Raw genomic sequence first — 19,832 nt, 5'->3', positions numbered from 1 at the left:
TGTAGAAAAGTGACAAAGGCTTGGGGAAGCCTTTGCTAATCAGCAAATGATTGGTTTTAGCATTTTTCCTCAACAGGAGCTTCTCTTTCTTCCACAACCCACCCATCTCACCAGTAGCTAGTGCTGGATCTGAGAAACAAGCTAAATTCAATCCCACAAATATTCTGAATCAGCTGTACTCTTTCCCTACTATTCCCAGAGACAAGGTTTCTGGACACTTGATCCTAACTAATGCTGGGACCAAAAGCGAACTATTCACTGTAGTTTACACCCAAGCGCACTTACCTTCTAGTTAATATTCCCATGGAAGCTCCATTTCTAGCTCTGCTCTCCCCTAAGCAACCCCTCCCCCCTCAAGTCATCAAGCAGATAGTAGGTTGGCAGAATCATAGAAAATCACAGTTCAGCGCCGTGAATTAATGAAGATGAATAATTAACCCAACAGCTGCTATCCTGGGCATCCCCGTGGGGCTGATTAAAGAAGGGGAAATGCTGCCTTCAGCTAGACTAATCTCTAGGGGGCAGGCCTTGAAGCCAACATAGCCTGGGAGATTATACAAACAGAATCAAAGCTGGGAATCTGGGTCACGGACAGAAGAGATGCAATGGGTACTCTGCAGAAACTTCTGATAAAACCCACATCTCAGGGTCAGTCTCCCACCCTACCCAAATCAGACATCAAAAAATACCATTACTTTCACTAAGAACCTTGTTTTTATTGTTAGGATCTGGGTTATTTGAGAGGGATGAAACGAGAGGAGTGGGTAGCTCCAATATCCGGTTGGCCATGTTTCACAGGCTTGTAGGTAATAGAGAATTCACCCAGGTAGTGTCCAATCATCTCGGGCTGCAAAAAACATTTAAGGTTAGAGTTAGAGTCAGAATTTGGAATGTTCATTGTTTATAAGATGCTTGGGAGGAGGGAAGGCATCTTGCTCTTATGAGGCTTTCTTTGCCCATTTCTTCAGTCAAAAAAAAAATCTAATTAAAGACTTTCAGTTGAAGGAAAAGCAAATCCTTTCAATTAATAGCTGAAAAAAACTGGTTCACAAAAGATATGCAAATTGTGTGGCAAGGTCTGGAGAGACCTGGATTTCCATCTGAGAGCTACCATTTGTGACTTAAAGTTATTGAGCCTCTTTCCTCACCTGGAAAAATGCTCTACAAAAGCCAAGTTTTTAGCATTGTGCCAAATCACATGAGAAGCCTGCTTCATTCAAGCCCGGGGCTCAAGTCTAAGAACAAGGACTAAGGATGTAGAACCAGCATCCTCAGTCCCACAATTTATGCTGCAAACAGACAGGAATTTGATCCATTTCCTATTTTCCTCTTCATCATCCCTGTCCCTTCCCCAAACTAGCCCCCAGAGAACAAAGCAAAATCTGAAATCAAGCTTTCCATGGTCAAAGCACTTGGGGATAACCTCAGGTAGTTGATGACCACAGTTGACTGGGGAGGTCCAAACTCACCTCATAAGAACATTAAGGCCCAGAAGCAATAGGGTACAGTAGTTAAAAAGATGGCCTAGATTAAGTCACAGTGCCAGGCACCCAGCAAGTGCTTATTATGCATCAAACCTTGCTAGAGGAAGTGACAGTAAGCTAAGTCACCTGGTCTCATTTGAAAAATGAAGGGAACAGATTCAGTCCCATATCCTTCTGCCTCTAAATCTGATCTGATTTTGGTTACGGTCAGGAGTGAGAATATTTTAGCAACCAAGGTCCTGACTTCTAAAACCTTTTCTCCACCGGTGACATCTTTACTATTTTTGTCATAACCTATTACTGCCCAAAGAACTGGATGGCAGACTCCTGCCAGTTCTTACCTTGATTTCTACCTGATTGAAGGTCTTGCCATTGTAGACACCCACCATACTTCCCACCATCTCTGGCAGGATGATCATGTCTCTAAGGTGGGTCTTCACCACCTCAGGCTTCTCCATTGGGGGTGCTTCTTTCTTTGCTTTCCTCAGGCGCTTGAGGAGGGAATGCTGTTTGCGCCTCAGACCCCGGTTAAGTCGCCTTCGCTGTCGAGCACTGTACAACTGCATGAGCTGTTCACTGTAGGAGGTTCGGAGACAGGTGAGCAGTGAAAGGAAAAATCAATGCTTTAGGGGTGGGAATCTAAGCAGGGTCTACTTTATTTTTAAGTTGGGGGGGCAGCTAGGTGGTACAGTGTAGTGGATAGAGCACCTGAGTTCAAATCTGACAATAATTACCTAGCTGAGTGGCCTTGAACTAGCCACTTAACCCCATTATCTCGCAAAACAAAGGTTCTGAAATTCAAAGAAAAGCACCATCTTTCAGAAAGCTTCTCTCAACTCCCAAGCACCAAGCTTAAATTGAAATCAGCCATGGGAATAAGGATCGAACCAAAGGTTGGATTCTGAATTAAGAAAGAAGCTGATGATATAGAAACATCTTTACTAAATCTCTCCAATCCCCCTCGAATTCGGTAAAAATGTGCTAAGAAAAAGTCAGGGGAGCGTGCTCAGATCATGGATATCGTTTGGTCCAAATTCTACATTATCTCCCGTGAGGACAAGGGGGGGGCACTTTCCCGGGCTCCAGGGCAGACAATGACACTGTGTACTCGGCAAAGGTTCAAAGTGAACTAGATGGGGGGCGGGGGGGGGGGATGGCTGGGCAAGTCCAAGGGGGCTTGTCCGGGGGGACTCGAGGCCTCCAGACCAAATCCCCCTTCCCGCTGGCTTCGGACAAACGCGGTGCCAGCGGAGGGCGGGCTGCGGCTGGGGGCAGAGTTCAGAGGTCAGGCTGCGCCGCTCCGCGCCCGGAGGGGGAGGGGCGGCCTCGGGGGTCCGCATGGGCCCGCCCGGGGCCCGGCCGCTTACTAGGACATGTCCAGCAGCTGGTCGAGGTCCACGCCGCGGTAGGTGAACTTCCGGAAGGTTCGCTTCTTCTTCTGCTCCACTTCCGCCTGCGGAGAGACAAGAAGCCGGGTGGGCCTCCCGCCGGGGGCGGCCGACGAGGCCGGGACGGGGGCGGCCGCGGCCCGACCCTCCGCTCACGCCGCCGCCCCTGCTCCGCGCGAACCCCAAGGCCGCGCTGCGCCCCCCGGGGCCTGGCGCCGAGACCCCCCCCCACCCCCGGCAGCACGCGGGGCCTCCGCCGATATGCGGCGGCCCCGAAGGCCGGGGCGGCTTGCTAGGGGAAACGAAGGCTCCCGGCCCGCCCGGGCCGCCGCCGCTCCGGATGGCGACGGATGCGAAACGGCCGCCCGCCCCGGGCCTTTCGGCGCCAGCACCTACCATCTTGTCTGCTGTCAGGAAAAGACCGCTCCCGATTGCGCAAGCGCAGATATTGCGTGACGCCGGCGCGCTCGCGCACGCAGGCCCCGCCCCTTCCGTTCCGCCTCCCTGAGCCGGAAGCCGCCCTCTACCGGCGAGGAGGGGCGCAGCAGAAGGCTAGCGAGCGATCGGGCCGCACTTCCGGGGCGGGGCTGCCGGTTCGAGTCCCGCCTGGGCGGCCCGCGCTGCCCGCGCTGCCCGCGCCTCCGAGGCCCACCCTCCGGGGACCCGGCCTCCCGGGGCCCGGCCCGGCACCTCGGCTCGAGGCACGTCTAAAGCGGGACTGTAACCTCATCCCTCCGATTCCGCCTTCTGGGTTCCTCTGCTTTCAGGTTCCCTGTTCTTCCCACCCCCAACTTAAGGGGTTTTGTTGTTGTTTTTGCTTTATTTTTGCCAGGCCACGGGGTGAAGTGACTCGCCCACGGCCGCACAGCTGGGCCGTTGGGAGGCGTCTGAGGCCGGATTCGAACTCGGGTCCTGCTGACTCCAGGGCCGGGGCCCGGGCTTTGGCCGGGAACCGCGACCGCTGCTTTGGAGGCCGAGCCGGGCACAGAAGGCGGCTGCCTCGGGCCGGATTTGAATTCAGGGCCTCCGCAGCCCCGACGCGTGGCCAAGGAATGTCCATCCGGGCCTCCAGCGCGTCGTCCTTGGGAGGGGAGCTTGGAAGCCGGGCCTGGGGGGCCTGGGGGGCCTGGGCCGGAAGGGAGGCCCTGGGGGGCGGGGGCTCCGGTGGTCCCTAGTCCTCCAGAGGAGGTTTCTTCTGAACCCACAATTTCGCTTTGGGCCGGGGACCTGGGGTCCTGCCAGGGGGCCCCTGTCCGATCGTCCCCGGGGAGCGGAGGGCAGGAGGGGCCCCGGCTCGGTGGCAGGAGACGGGAGGCCCCCCAGAGCGCCCCTCCGGAGCCCCCTCCTGTCTGCAGGCCGGCCTCCCCCCCCCCCCCGGCCGCTCGTGCCACCTCCGAGCCCAGGACCCAGCTCCGTGCGCTTAGGGGCAGGCAAGGGCCAGGGAGGCTGCCAATCCGGGCCCATTCCCGTTGCCCAGACCGGGAGCTGCTGGCCTGGGCTTCGCCCTCCCCAAGGCGCTGCCTACTCTGACCCGAATCTAGCTGAGCCTCGGATCCTGCGCTCGACATCTGACAACTCTCTACAGGGTGAGGGGAAAAGGTTTCCTGGCATTGTGGAATCCAAGCATTTTCCAAAAATGTGTATGGAAAACTTTCCGTCTTGTGTCCTAAACAGCTGCCCAAGAATGCACATTTATATAGTCCTTTCAAGCATACTCATCTGGAAATCTTAGCACCTGGGTCTCGTTGCCTCTCTTCTTAGGTACTTGTGCCCTCCAGGAGCCTATATCCTACAAGCCCTCCCCCTTCCTCAGCCATCTGGGCTCCTATTTGGTTCTGGATAAACAAATAACTCAGACTACATTGGAAGCTCTACAGGGCCTCAGCATGGTCCGGTTCCATCTAAGAGGGAGAAGCAACTATGGGGTGGGAGGTGATGGGATTGAGTAGATGACTTATGCCAAGGTGCAGTTGCCCATCTCTAAGGAGGAACATGAAAAACCACTACCAAGAGAAGACGGTAGTGGTTACACTCCAGCTTCCCTAAAGTGTCAGAGGAGAAGCTGCAGTCCAGAACCCACATTGGAGGTTCCTTCAAAAAAGCAGTGTTCCCAGTCTGGGCAGAGATGTCTTTTGAGTTTGACATTTTTAATTTAATTTAATTTTTAAACAAATTTCAAGACCCTACCTTGGATTATTACAAAGCTTGTCGTCTAAAATGTGAGCTGCACTTGCATAACTCACTTTTTAGATACTAAACTGTACTAGTATACAAAAAATATATTCATGGGGGTTTTTTTTAGGTTTTTGCAAGGCAAATGGGGTTAAGTGGCTTGCCCAAGGCCACACAGCTAGGTCATTATTAAGTGTCTGAGACAGGATTTGAACCCAGGTACTCCTGACTCCAAGGCCAGTGCTTTATCCACTTATGCCACCTAGCCGCCCCAATTGTTAGAACTTGTTAGAAACTAATTCTAGCAATTAATTTTTCATAGCCTTTTCATATTGTATTTGAGACCAAATTAGTAAAAATGGCCTAAATTCAAAAGGGAGGGGGAAGACAGGGTAGAGGTGGGGCCAAGATTGAGCTCATTTGCTTGCAACATTGGGAGGCTGAAGCCATTCCTACTAGCTGACTGCTTGGATTCTGTTGTCCACACGCTTAAGAAAAGTTGGCTAGGCCTGTACAAGTTTTCTCAAGAATCAGACTTTAGAGCTTGACAAGGATGTGGCAATCATTCAGTGCTGAGATGCTCAGCCTTTTCCATGTCAGGAACCTCTTTGGCAGCAGAGGCCTGCAGATTGCTTTTCATCTGCAGATTGCTTTTCAGAATCAGCTTTCAATGGAGGAAATTGTAAAATTTCAGTTAAGAGGCTAGTGAATGTAATTCCCCCCACCCCCACGCAGGTTCACAAGAACCTAGGGTTAAGCTGCTCGGTACAGCTCAGGCAAGTCGTTTCCATGACTTCACCAAGACTAGAAGCTAGGTTTCCAACTGCTAGTCAACAACTCTTCTATCACAAATAGTTGCTTCCTGACCAGAAAGGTAGTTAAGATTTTGTGGATATCCATCTCTCCCCGTATTCTTAGCTTTCCCAGTCCCAATCAGTAGGGAATAGCATGTCAGCAGGAACTCTTCCTTGGATCTTCCAGCAATGAATGACATTACTTTTCAGAATTCATATATCTTTCCAACCTCTAATGGCATTTGCATCAAAAGATACTTAGAATAAGTGACTTATCTTTCCATTTCCTCTGGAAAGATGAAACAGTGGGCTTAAAAAGGTCATACAATGAGGCAGCTAGGTGAGATAAGCGGTGAAAGCATCAGCTCTTAAGTCAGGAAGATGAGTTCAGATCCAACCTCAAGATGCTTGCTGTGTGACCCTGGGCAAGTCACTTAACTCCAACTGCCTCCAAAAAAAAGGCCACCCACATTACTAAAAATGACAGTGTGGTATAAAGGGGCCATGGAGGGACAAGAGAAACATTAAAAGGCCCTAGAGGAGTATTTACATACCAAATTCATAAAAGTATTATTCTTAGTTCCATGATAAATGGATGTCTTGTCTCTTTCAGTGAGTGCTTAGTAAACATAGTGACTGTAAAACCAAGTAGATTCAGATTGTTTTACCCATTCAACAAATAGGGACCCCCCCCAAAACCTCTGGTGCTTTAGAAAGCATAGGGAAAGATTAGTTTGGGTATTTCTTTTTATTTGGAGGGGGGAGAGTAACAAAGTAGGGAAGGTAGAAGGGGTCAATTTTGACCTGGGTTCCACTAGTGAAGGACGCTTGAAGAAGACTCCTGGTTGGACATTGGTGGTTTTGCCCAGCTGTTTGTTAGTTCACCTGGGTCAGTGCCCTGACTCAGGACCAGTTCTCTATCATTTTTGCTATGGCAGACCATTTCCTTGAGGGACAAAATGCAACCTCAATTCACTTCCAAAGTCCAGGGATCAAAAATTGATAAGATTCGTGAGGTCCACAAACATCAAATTTTTCCATTGCAAAAATGAAGTCCAGTAAGATGCTGCCTTCCCTTAATAATTGCTATTGAAAACAAGTGCACTTGCCACATTTTGGGTATCTTACTGCTATTTTTCTACATAGCAATGAGATCTCCTTTTCCTGAAATCCCAGTAGCCTATTTTACCTGTAGGGTTTGTCGTTTTATCAAAACATTTAGCATATCCCCCTCTACCCCACTCAGACCCCATCTACCATAGGCTTATCACTGACACCAGCCCCAGTGCATTCAACTGCAGTATGGCATCTTTTCCCACCTCCCCTTTAATCCCTGTCAGCTGCCTCATCCATTTTTGAATTTGATTCCAGGCCTGCTTGAGGGCAGATGTGGCTCCAATAAGCTTGGGGTGTTACTAGAATTAGTGCCAGCAAACCTCTGAAGTCCCTGTGAAAATCATCTTAAGAGCTTGCAAGTCATCTGATCCAGCCCCCCTTCATTTTACAAATGACAGGAGGGTTAAATGAATTATCCATGTATACTTGGTGAATTGGTAGAAAAGGCAGGGTAAGAACCCAAGTCTCAAAACTCATTTCACTACCTCATCACTGAGATGACTGTTTTCTGGACATGGAGTTCCTCACAGGATTTTAAGAAAAACCTGATAGCATCATCCCAAGATGCCAAATTAGTTCCAAATTCAACAAAACCAAGTAATTCACTCTTTCTCCTTTTGATGAACTGGGATTGGTCAACTGAACACAAAAGCTATATGGTATGCCCCTCTGCTGGTTAGGCATCTTCTTAACAGTTTTATGAAGTTGGTGAAATGCAGATGAAACTGTGAGTTGTGTACAGCAAACTGCTGTCAGGCTATGAAATATTCAGAGAAATCTGAATGCTGTATGCTGGACTCAAGAAATAACCATTTCTTCCCCCCAGCCCTCCTAAGCAGCCAAGACCGAGATCATATCCCCAAATTCCCAACACCCCTGGACCCACACACCCCACCCAAACTTTACCTAATGCTATGGGTGTTCCTATGATCTTGCCAGGCACAGAGTTGGAAGGAATCTTTGTGGTCTAGTTTTTAAGTCCACTTATTTTATAGGTGAGGAAATGGGTGCCCAGGGAAGGGGAAAGGAGCCTACCTCAAAATCAGATGACCCAAGAAACCAAAGTTGAGAAGACTCTAATGGATAACCCCCAAATACCAAAGCCTTCAGGATTCTACAACTAAGTTCAAAGGAGAAGTCAACTTTCAAAGGACCATTTTTCTTTTCAAAGTGCTATTCAAAACAACTTGCAGAATCTATAAATCATTACTTGGACACAAGAAGATATCTTGCACCAAATTACGCTGTTTAAGGAGTCTTTGTGAGGCAGGATATAATTGAGGATTTGATTTAGACAAAAAGCCCAAGATTGCAATCCTCTGAAATCCAGAGTGACTGTGGAAAAGTCACTAAACTTCCCTAGGCCTCACTCAGTTTCCTCACATGTAAAATGAAGGGGTTGGACAGACAAATAGGACAGTTTTTAAAGTATGATGTTGAATTTATTATATACTTTTAAAAAACTCCAATAACAACCGTGAGCTGTATATAATGGAAATTCACAGCTTCACATAATGTTCTTTTTTTCCTACTTGGTAGATTGATTTTTTTTTTTATTTTTGGTATTTGTTAAGATTGAGAATTTTTAAAAATAAGTAAGATTTAAAATGAGAGGATTGGACTAGATGACCTTTAAGGTCCCTTCCAGCTCTAATCTATGATCCTATGGCCCAAGTTCCAGCTGACAATAACTAGCCATAAGACCCTGGAAAAGTTATTTAACCAGAATCTCAATCCTCATCTGCAAAATGGGCTATTAACTTGTATCACCTACCTCATGAGACCAAATTTGAGGAAAGCACTTTATAAAATCTTAAAGCATTATGGAAATGTAAATTATTATTATTACTTGTGCATTTAATCTCCAACAGGCACCAAAATAGCAGAAACAAATCAAGATTAGACAATCCACCATGGGTGGGTGTGTTGAGACAACACCACTAGGGGAGGAGGGCAGGGGGAAAAAATGGAATACAAACTTGTGTTTCTAATCCAAATGTACTTTTCTTTATTCAAACCAGGGGTAATCACTGGTCACAGTGCAAAATGCACCAGAACTTTCCGCCTGAGGAAAATCTAGGTCTCACCAAGGCCTCCATGACCCCCCAATGAGATCCACAAACTGGATTTAAAAGTTTTGAAGCACAGATCTAAAAGCCTGTGCTCTTCCTAAGTGACCCTGTGCGCATCAACACACCTGCAATGCTACCACAGTTAGTCAGGTGGCAAAAGCAAAACCACAACCAAAATCAGTAGATTTCTTCTTTGAACTCCCAGAGTTTCTGGACCAACTGCCCCAACCCCCAAAGCCAGGAGTAAGGGCTTTAAAACTGACCCTCACTTCCACCAGTACTAACGGAAACCCTGTATTAAATTAAAAAATAAGCCAGCATACATAGTAGAAAATTTCTCTTAAAAATTTCACAATCTGTAAATGTATATTTTTTCTTTAAACATAAAAGTTTACAATATACGGTAAAACAAAAGGCTCAGGAAGAATCATTTAAAAAAAAAAGAAAAAAGGAAAGAAAAAAAGAAACCTGAAGTTCTGAATTAAAGCTGAAGACTTTTTTTAAAACCCTGTAGTTTGAACCAGTGACGTTTTGTTTTATTTGTGCTGATGGGCTAGAGAAAGGAATATATTTAAAAACTGCAGTCCAAACACCCACAGCTTTGCCTTCAAAAGCCATTAGCCCCCTCCCCACCTCCCCACCCACCCCCCAAATGGTTTATTAAGTTGTTCTCCATCAAGTATGTGATTGTCACAAGTTCACAAGTTTGGAATTCCCGGTTTCAGCTGGTACCAGATATCCCATTGTGGACAGAATTCCCTGATTTCTAGCCCAGGCTAGCGTCTATAAGGGTGAAATCCTTGCACGTTATGGTTCTGTCCTCGTCCAAAACCACTTCCTCCTGCAGGTGGGCCACCTGATCCGGGCACTGAGGGTCCTCCGTAGGAGGGGGGTTGCTGGCTGGGATCTGAGAAACCCTGTCCAAAGCCACTCAAGTCCTGTCCGTAACCTGCTGAAAAAGGAAAGAGAATTACAATGAGTTTTGATCAAAATACTGACTTGAACTCAAGACAGGGACATTGACAAGACCACAATTATAGCAAAGATATTTCCCACTCCCCCAAGCCACTCCCCCTCAAAATGGGTCACTCTGGGGAAAAATAATTTGATTGCCTTCAAATATAATTCTCAATCATCAAAGTAGACAGGTGACTTAAGCGGGAGATGGAAACCCTTATATTTTTAGATGGCAATACTAAGAGGTCAAATTCAAATTATTGGCTTATGCTGCTAGAGGCCTAAGTGGTAAAGTAAGCTAATGTCAAGGCAGTTAACCACTAGAAGCTGAAAATGTCACAAATCCCTTATCCCCCTTGCCTAGTCATACCAGCAGAAAGGACAGACAGACATCAAGACTTACCTCCCCTTTATCCCATTCGTTCTTAGTGCCGACCCCCTCCCACTAATAACAGGGACAAATTCTTGGAGGCTTAAGTTGCGTCACCTTGTCCCTTGGGTCAAACAGGGACCCAGGGTTTCAGTTCCCATTGCCAGCCTGGCACCCAGAATTAATATATTCAATTCTCTGGATAAGAGCAAACTGTTCTATGCCTCCTTTAGAAGCAGACATGGCAAACAGAAAGATCTGGTTGGGGATCTACTTTCTCATCCCTTTTATCAGCTTCAATAACCACATCCAATTCCAGCCAAGTCACCAAAGCAATGGGAATGTGAGAAGTATGGGAGAGTCAACACACTTCCACATGCAACCACTGGCAGGGAGATAAGCAAAAGGAATAGTCCTCAATGTCTGTCTTTAAAACTATCCCCTGGTAATGCCTGAGAAGTTGCTCAAAGTGGATCGTGGATAGATTTGCTCAAGCACAGAAAGGAAAATTCACTTCAGAGAACTTGATGTAACCAAGACACCTTCTCCAAGCCCAATTCTTCCTCCCGCTCCTTCAAAAAGGTCATGTGGAGTGGTTTCTACTGACAAGGAATGAGGTCCAACAGGTTTCTAAAAAGCAGGATGAAGAGATGAGTGGTAGTGTAGTAAAGTGAGAAGAGGACTGAAAACTAGGAGTCAGTTTCCAGTCCTGGATTTCCCACGGTGTGACCTGGGGCACATCACAACTTCTCTCAGCCTGTTTTCTCATCTGTAAAATGTGAAAAAGACTACTGCAATACCTACTCCACAAGGGTATTGTGAGGATCAAATAAGCACTCTCTAACCACGAAGTGCTATAACCACAAATGTATCATATAAAATATATTTTTTTCACTTTGGATAGAAGAGTTTTAAGTGTTCTCTGATGTCATGCCAAAGTTGGATTTTTTTAAACATAATTTGTAGGAATATTAAAATATCTACCTGGGCAATTAGTTCCTGTGACTAGGAGATGTAAAAATGCCAATTAACGACAGGACTCACTGTTGTTGTTTTTTTAATCCTGACACCACTAAGTTTTATTCAATCATAATATGGTGCCAAAACACTATTTTTGGATCTGAAAGGTTACAATTGATTTCCATTGTGAGAACAAATCGTGGCATATTGCTGCTTCTAGTTTTGCTAGTCTTCTAAGATTTATCTCTAATGACAAAGGTCAATGTATTTGTTACAAGTTGCTTAGGGATGTGACCCCCTTGAGCTACTTAACTCAGCCATTTTTAATGCGAAGGTCAGTCATCCACCACAAATATACTTTGAATCACCAATGTGGTTGGGTGGTGAAGTTCAAGAGTTTTAAAAAGAGAGAAAGAGAGAGAGAGAGAGAGAGAGATAGAAAACCTTTCTCTAGCACTGCATCTTGGAAATAGAGAGCAGCTCTGGGCCTGTGGACAACATGCTCTAATCAGAGCTCACAACTGACCTGAATAGTCTTACCCAATTCCTTTCCTGTAAATTCTCTCATACATAGGTAGTGATCAACTACTCTGTTCCAGACCCTTAGGTGGGCAACTTCCTACTTCAAAAAATTACCCATATCCAAAGCAAACAAGTCCAATGGGCCCACAGTAGAGGGGAATAATAAATCAGTTGCGATTTAGTTCAGTTGGCAGAGGTCCGATGAAAACTAGTAGGGCAATGACTTGGTTAATGAACAATGGGATCAGGGTTATTGGACATTCAAGCTCTTTGTGCTTTAGGGTGGTGGTAGTTTTGTTGTGCATAGCTTCAAACCAAACCAACACAAACAAACAAAAAAAAAAAAAAACCAGCTGGGGCCAGCTGACAATAATAGCCAGTAAAGATCCTCAAACCAGCAAAAGCAAACATTTCAGAGCTGTACCGCTAATTTCCACCCCCACCCAAAATGAAAACAAAGGTAGGAGAGAGACCCTGTTAAGAAACATTTCCCAAGTGCAGATACAGTAAGAGCATTGGTTATAAATAGGCTCCACCTACCTAGGATATATCACTGCTCAGCCTGACCATAAGAGTGTAAACAAAGTATTGGCCCGAAGCCTGAAGGGTCTTGAGAATAGGTACCCAGCCCTAGTAAGAAATGAGGAGACCAGGGTGACTAACCCCAAGACAGCCTTGTACAGATAGTAACTTTTTTTTAGGGTGGGGAAGACAAATACACCATGGCTTACTGTTACTCTACACCCAAAGGTTTACATATTTTTTTCACCAGTGCTTTAAGGTGTGGTAAATAAAGTCTACACAAATGCAAAATAATGATATAGTTCAATGCCTTTAAAATTTAGCAATGCTTTTTGTTTTTTTCCTAGGCATTTTGCTTTAACTATGAATGAAACAAACACATGCAGGGTTGGTAAACTGCCTTTGTGGCAGTAATCCAGTGAATGAGACTGCAAAGGGCATGCATGGGATAGAAAGGGTGTTTCTATTGCCTAGATATTTTCATCTTTAAAGACTGCATGAAAAACCAGCTCTAGCAATAATAAAAGGGATAAAAACTCTCAGCTTTTGGAAATTCCACGCTAAGGTGAATACTAGGGGCCCTGTGGTATCCAGCAGAGGTTTTCAGACAATTTGCTGTCAGACATGGAACTTCAGGTCCCAAATCTAATGGCACTCTAGTCACCTCCCCCCATAACCCCCCCTTTGCTAACTCTTCCCAAAGACTGAACAAAAGGCAGTATGTGGCATTTCATCCATATTTCCCAAGAAAAGCCTGACGGAACTAGAAAAATAGGTTCCTTCAGGGATACCTTCATAAATTATAGCACTGTTATCAATCAGTACCACCTTTCTGAATAAATGGAGAGCCAGGCCTAACTTCTTAAGTGTTAAACTCATCTTAAGAGCAGATAAGGCCAATTTACTTTCTAGGCAGGAAAAAGAAGGGGAAGTCAGTTTCTAGGGGCAAGACAATCTGCTGACAGATTAAAAGATGGTCCCTATGTTATTGTAAAGAGCACCAAATGGCCAAGTTGGGAAACCTGGGCTCTAATCCTAGCTACCCTTCCTTTGCCACGGGCCTGGGCAAGTCACTGAAGTTCTCTCCATCTTGACAGCCTCAACTTTAAAAGACCACTGCATCAGGTGAGCCTTCTAAGGTCCCTTTTTCTATAATGCCAATTCTTTCATACACTGCCCTCCCCGCCTTGAATCTTACTTTCAGTGAAATCCTGAGGCTCAGATTCACTGTCTACACCACAGGAATCACTAACAAGTGCTGGCTTCACTCTATGAACACAGACGTGGTGCCCCCTTACCCTGGGGGACTTTGGGGAAAGATGTTGATGATGTTGTCATTCTCTCCAGAACAGCAACTTAAAGTACTTCAGGTCAGCCTCAGCTACCAACTAGAGAAGCTACTTAAAGCATGGTAGCAAGGGTTATCCTGACTTCATCCGGTCCCTGAGTCATTCAGCCTCCCGATCCCCCCACTGCTGAGGCCAGCATCTGACACTTCAAAACAAAGGCAGCAGGCAGGCCCCTGAAGTCAAGTTCATCACGCAATGCTGCACGGCTGAGATCAGGAAAGAAACTGAAGCCCTGGAGCATGAAATCTCACCCTCCACACTGTCTTCCTGGGGCTTTCAGCATCACATGATGAAATTTCACCTCGACCCTGCTAACTCTCCTTGACCACTCACAGCTTCCAGTTCCACAAACTGACAATACCCTGAAGGATTTGTTGTGGAACTGACTGCTTTTCCATTGCAAGTGCCCTTGTATTCTTGCCCTTATGAGACTGAGCACAAAAAGTAAAATAAGCTAAAAGTTTTGCTGTAACCTTCAGTCCCTATTATTCTTCTCCAATTCCCCCACTCCATCTTTTTTTCCTAGTGAGCAGCCTGAAGCTCCCAATCTCCTAAAATCCTACAAGAAGCTTCTTTCCAGGTCTCCCTTGTTTCCCCCCATCTCCCATTTCAGATGCACCTTTAAGGTGAGGCACCCTCAACTGGTCTGGGCTGAGGCTCTTTGGGTCAACTCATCAGGAAAAAAAAAAACCCATCTCACTGCCAAGGCAAGGACAATACTCTGCTAACTTCTAAATTAAATACAGTTGGGAAATTAGAATGAAAGGGAAGAAGATACACAACTAGTCAGTGCACACATTCCTGTCCTTCACCGTCATGAGCAACCCCCTACTGGCTGTCCAGGTGTCCAGGGAGCCAGAAAACTTAGCATTAGCTCAGAAAACAAGTACAGGCAGAATGCTGTGTATGAGAACCCTGAAAGGCTGTAGTTAGGTTTTAGTTAGTTTTTAAATCATGATGCACTTACACTTGGCTTATGTGGACCATTCTGGAAACCCCAACATGTGCACCCAACACAATAACACTACAGGAAAAGCACGGGATTGAGGGGAGAAGCGCAATTCCTAACAACTCACCATACTGACTATAAGGGAAATCGGGCTGGGCCGCTGGGGGTTTGCTCATGTCCTGAGCTGCCTGAGATGGTGGTGGTGGGAAAGCTAGCGGCGCTGCCCCAGGAGTGGCAGGTGGAGGAGGCACTCCTGGAGGGGCAAATTGATCAGGTGGAGGTGGTGGAGGTCCATAACCAAAACCTGAAAAGAAAAAGAAGAAAAAAAAAAGAACAGAAAATATAGAACTGACAGAGAACAAAAGACAAGCAGTTCTGATTTCTCAAGTCATCAAAAATGATCTTTTAAGGCAGTGAAAGAATGGAAAGTACATTAGACTTAGATCCAGGAGTTCCAATCCTGATTCTACCATGTCCCCTTCTCTGGCCCTCAGTTTCCTTACCTGTAATATGGAAATGATGAAAACATTTGTATTACATACCTCTGGGGTTTTCAGGAAAGTGCTACTATCATCTTGGTTAGATTTCCATATGCAAAATATGTTTGCTCTTAGTCTACTAGAGGTTAAAGGAGAAGCCCATTAGTCTGAAGCTGCCTTTAAAAAATGATATTTATGTTGCTGGGATTTACAAGGTGTGCCTCAGAAAAGCAAGAACAAGTTATGACAACTGACTGACACTCAGGCTAGGACTCAAGGGCACCCAAACAGTCTTGACAGAAGAATGGCAAATCAACACTTCTACAGACACACATCACAGCCCTCCCCAAATGACCGGTGCACTTCAGTTCTAAGAGTTCACATCTCCTAACCTGAAATTCAAGGCGTCTAAATGGACTAACCATATGGTTCTCTGAATAGGCCAGATTAAATCACTCTTGAAAACACAACCCTTAATTATATCCTGACAACCAACCACAAAATTCACTCATTCTTTTTAGACCTCTAGTCTACAAATACTTTTGTCTGTCCTTATTCATACATGGCTCAAAAGACTTGGAGAAAGACAATGCAAAACCTCAAGGATGCAGTTTTTTTTTTTGTTTTTTTTTTTGCAAGGCAAATGGGGTTAAGTAGTTTATGGCTAGGTAATTATTAAGTGTCTGAGACCAGATTTGAACCTGGGTACTCCTGACTCCAGGGCTGGTGCTTTATCCACTATGCCACCTAGCCGCCCCAAGGATGCACTGAAGACTGAAACCCCTGTCTCACACTAAACAGTCTCAAGGGCTGCTCACCTAGATGACTACTCTGACTTTAAGTCACCATCTGCTACCTGGCCTATAGATGAAGCCCGACCAGCTGACTGGGCCTTGCCAGGGCTTGTGACTCCACTGACACAGGCTTCAAAAGAAGTAACATTTGTGTACCACACCACAAGGTGCTTGAGTAAGATTTTTAGGAAAGGATTATAAACAAAATTAAAACTTTGCAGTTGTCAATTAGCAGAAGGGAGGGAGGGAAGAAGAGAAGGAAGGAAGGAAGGTAGGTAGGTAGGTAGGTAGGAAGGTTATTCATTAAATTGTTTTTAACTGAACTCACTGGTTATCTGGGGTCAGTCACCAGCCAGACAATGTAATTTCCTTACTAAGAACTCTACCAGGCAATATCAGTCAATAGATACACTATGGTTTCTTTAATACATGTTTACAACAAAGTTCTGAGCTAAAAATTTAAACAAAAAGGCAAAACCATTTCAAAATAGACTAGTTTTACTCAACAGTTCATAAATTTTAGGCAATTTGTCAAATATGAATTCTGTGAAAATACTGAAAACTGGGAAAAGCATCAGTACAAATACTATTTGGTTCCATTGTTCTGTTCTAGTTCAAAGAAGTAACATACTAGAAAAATCAAGGCATTAAAGAAAAATCTCTTACAAAAAAACAAGAATTTGCCTAGATTATAGCTTTTCTTAGGGGAATCGTGGGGGAAAATAAAGGTATATCTAAATAGAAAAAAGTTAAACTGCTTGTTTTTTTAACTTAAAACCTCAATGTTCTGCAGAACTACTGATGGCTGGAAAGCAATCCTGGTAATCCAGGACCTTATTATTCCACATACCTTCTTGCCTCTACTTTCCCTCAATGCATTCCATCTTTCAGACTGAGATATGATCAGATCATTCCTCATAGTGGCTCTCCTCTTGAGAAATGTCCAATTCCTCCTTTTTTTTTGTTTGGTGTACAAAGTCCAGGATTCAAAGGACACCCTATTTTACTTTTTTTTAATCTTTCTTCAAGGAATTCTTGGTTCCAGTCAAATTCAGCCACTCTACCTCCCATGAGTTTTTCTCTGCCCTTTTACCACCATCCATGCCTAGGTTTTTACTATTCTTCATGCTCTCCCCCCCACCTTTATTGCCAATTACAATCCTATTCAGCTTTAAATATTTCTTTCCAAGAGACCTGACCCCCCTATTACCAATTAGCTTATAATAATGACCTTCATTTTAAAATTCCCCACACCCACTCTGTCCCCTCTGATGCATTACTTTATGTTGCACATCACTATTATCATCATCAATATTGATAAATTACTCCTTATTTGACTGTAAGCTCTTTCAAGGATTGTGTCTTATCTGGATTTCATTTAAGAACCAAGTTCAACATCGAGGACATAGGGACATTCTAACATAATCAGTTATTATGAAAGATCTGAATCCAAACTTTTCCCCTTCTGATGCTAAAGAAGACTTACTGAACTGAGGAGGGGTACCATACCCCTGTGGGAAGCCCTGGGGAGGGGGAAACCCTCCTGGAGGCGTGGATACGATGTATGAGGTAAAAGGAGGAGGTGGAGGTGGAGCTCCCCTTCCTGCAGGAGGTGGTCCATATCCACCTGGAAAAGCAAAGAAAACGCAAGGTAAACAAGGGGTAGGAGAAAAAATGTGCCAAATTGTACCCATCACCAACCTACATGGGCTTAAACAGTCATCTTGTTTGACCTTTCCAGAGAAGGGAAAGGACACTAGACTCCTTAAGATGTAGCTCCAGCTCTTATTAACAATCACATTTAATTCTAAGCAACTCTACCTGTCTGGGTTTGTCTCTTCATTCCCTTTCTGTAAAATGACCCACTTCTTCAGGGCACTCAGCCAACTCAAGTCTTTCAAGACAATGGGTCAACTGAGTAAGAAGAACTCACTCTCACTAGAGTGGAGGCTATGCTATGAACCTATCCAGTGGCCTTCCACAGGCTTTATCATCTCTCAGAATCTTAGTTTCCAAATCTGTCCCATGAGCTCAAAGGTGCCTTCCTCTCAGCTCTAACATACATTATCATTACAAGACCCCAAAGGAACTCATCTTTAGATCTCACCTTATAAACAAAAGAGCAACAGCACTGTATTCTGCACTTTTTTCATGTGGTATCATGCATTAGTTAGCCATATTATTATTGTATCTCTTACAATTATAATATTCATGTTCACTTATTTTAGGGTGTTTTTTTTTTGGCAAGGCAATGGGGTTAAGTGGCTTGCCCAAGGCCACACAGCTAGGTAATTATTAAGTGTCTGAGACCGGATTTGAATCCAGGTACTCCTGACTCCAGGGCCAGTGCTTTATCCACTGTGCCACCTAGCCGCCACCAATGTTCACTTATTTTAAAAAAAACATTCTTCTCTGACTTCACAAACAAGCATTCTTTTCTCATGTCATACTGTACACATTATGAAAACTTTTTCACATAGATGTTTAGTATATGCTCATTGATGGATCAAATGATTGTGAAATCAACATCCTTCCAAGTAATCTGTAGTCATAAAGCAGTTCTGACATTGGAAACCACATCTTTAAGTAATATTTCATTCTGCCAGATTATGAATGGCTTTTTCCCTAAGCTACCTTTAAAAATACAGATATCTGGAAGGCTGAATTGCCACTAATTCTGTAACCCCTTTGTTTAAAAAAAGGCTACTTACCAATAGCCTGTCCTGCTGGTACCCACATTCCTAAAACAAGGAAACAAAAAAAAAATGATTGATAACAAATCCTAGAAGAGCCTTTAGTGCCATTCAGAAGGTGAATCAAATTCAAATTCTATCTAACGTTGAAAGTAAGCTTCCAAACCAAAAAAAAAAAAAAAAAAATTACATGTCCAGGATTGAATTATAAGCACTTCAAATAACTAAAAAAATCCTGTACTCATCACTCAGAGATTTCAGGAGTATTGGGAGTATAAGGAAGTTCTACTACATCCTATTTAGGTTTTTTGTTTTGCTTTGTAATCACTCCCTTTCCCAGCCCTAAGTTTTCTGTGTGGCTTGGATAATAGGGAAAAGACTCTACTTTTCTTCCCAGTTACAGGTTAAGAGATGGTTTATGTATCTACCTGGGTGCAACAAAACAGCTAAAAGCAAGGAACAGATGTTTGTTAACTACAGACAGATGAAGCTATCTTAGGTTGGGCAGCAGGACAGGCAGAGGGATTTAGCCAACAAAGTGCTAGACAGAGGTTCAGAGGACCAGGATTCAAATTCTAACTCGTCACTAGCCCTATTTGACCAAGAGTAAGTCACCTGACCTCCTGAGCATTAATTTCCTTATCTATGATGTTAGTAAGGTGTACTCCTTTCCTCATTGCCTGTTACAAAGGTAGGATTTTGAACACTACAAAACATTATTTATGTAATAAATACTTATTCCAAAAAAGCAGAGAGCATGAATGCCATGTTCCCTTATTATGTTTAAAATTGTGTCTGCAAGTCAACAATGGATGAGAAAAAGAGAATTAACTGGTCCCTTTGAGCATTATCAAGGAGATCACAACAACGAAGAAGGGCTTGTAAACACCCCACCCCTATCCCTCAATGGAAGGTTTATTCTGCAGAAAAATGTGACACCTTTACCTGGTAGGAATAATTGTACATATAAGTCCAAATCTTATAAAATGTTGACTGTCTAAGAGAAATACGAACTTTTTGCTATAAAGCCTGAAAAACAGAGGTGGCATAAACCCAACTGGGGCCTTCTAGAGTATAAGCTCCCCCCCCCCCCAATGTCTAGTGTCCATCTGGTTATTTGATCTGAGCAGGTGGCCTTGTTAGTTCAAGTAGTAAAAAACAGGAAGGTAGTTTTCACTAAAAAGATTTACTTTGAAAACAGAACTGGTGAC

The 19,832-nt window shown here is 44.5% G+C and overlaps 2 protein-coding genes across 8 annotated transcripts in view; both read right to left on the bottom strand.

Annotated features, from left to right (window-relative positions):
• Window positions 1-695: 695 nt before the first annotated feature.
• On the bottom strand, window positions 696-3,348 carry RPS15 (ribosomal protein S15). Its single transcript, XM_074204574.1, has 4 exons — window positions 3,269-3,348; window positions 2,852-2,937; window positions 1,826-2,060; window positions 696-847 (listed from the first exon to the last, which is right to left on the bottom strand). Exons 1-4 carry the CDS (start codon window positions 3,269-3,271, stop codon window positions 734-736), a joined length of 438 nt encoding a protein of 145 aa, XP_074060675.1. The 5' UTR covers window positions 3,272-3,348; the 3' UTR covers window positions 696-733.
• Window positions 3,349-9,537: 6,189 nt separating this feature from the next.
• Window positions 9,538-19,832, bottom strand: part of DAZAP1 (DAZ associated protein 1) — a 38,549-nt gene continuing 28,254 nt past the window's right edge. For 3 of the 7 annotated variants that reach the window (XM_074204567.1, XM_074204569.1, XM_074204573.1), the window contains 4 exons: window positions 18,640-18,669; window positions 17,415-17,555; window positions 14,783-14,959; window positions 9,538-9,978 (listed from right to left, as the gene is read on the bottom strand). In XM_074204567.1, the coding sequence (XP_074060668.1) occupies window positions 9,803-9,978; window positions 14,783-14,959; window positions 17,415-17,555; window positions 18,640-18,669 (524 nt within the window). In that variant the 3' untranslated portion in view covers window positions 9,538-9,802. Of the gene's footprint in view, window positions 9,979-12,375; window positions 12,466-14,782; window positions 14,960-17,414; window positions 17,556-18,639; window positions 18,670-19,832 lie in introns of all 7 variants that reach the window. The other 4 variants (XM_074204570.1, XM_074204568.1, XM_074204572.1 and 1 more) reach the window with 3 other exon arrangements.

This window comes from Macrotis lagotis, chromosome X (assembly GCF_037893015.1).
Source record: "Macrotis lagotis isolate mMagLag1 chromosome X, bilby.v1.9.chrom.fasta, whole genome shotgun sequence".
Taxonomy (NCBI): domain Eukaryota; kingdom Metazoa; phylum Chordata; class Mammalia; order Peramelemorphia; family Peramelidae; genus Macrotis; species Macrotis lagotis.
Note: the sequence above shows the minus strand (reverse complement) of the source record. Positions and strands in the feature narration are given on the sequence as shown.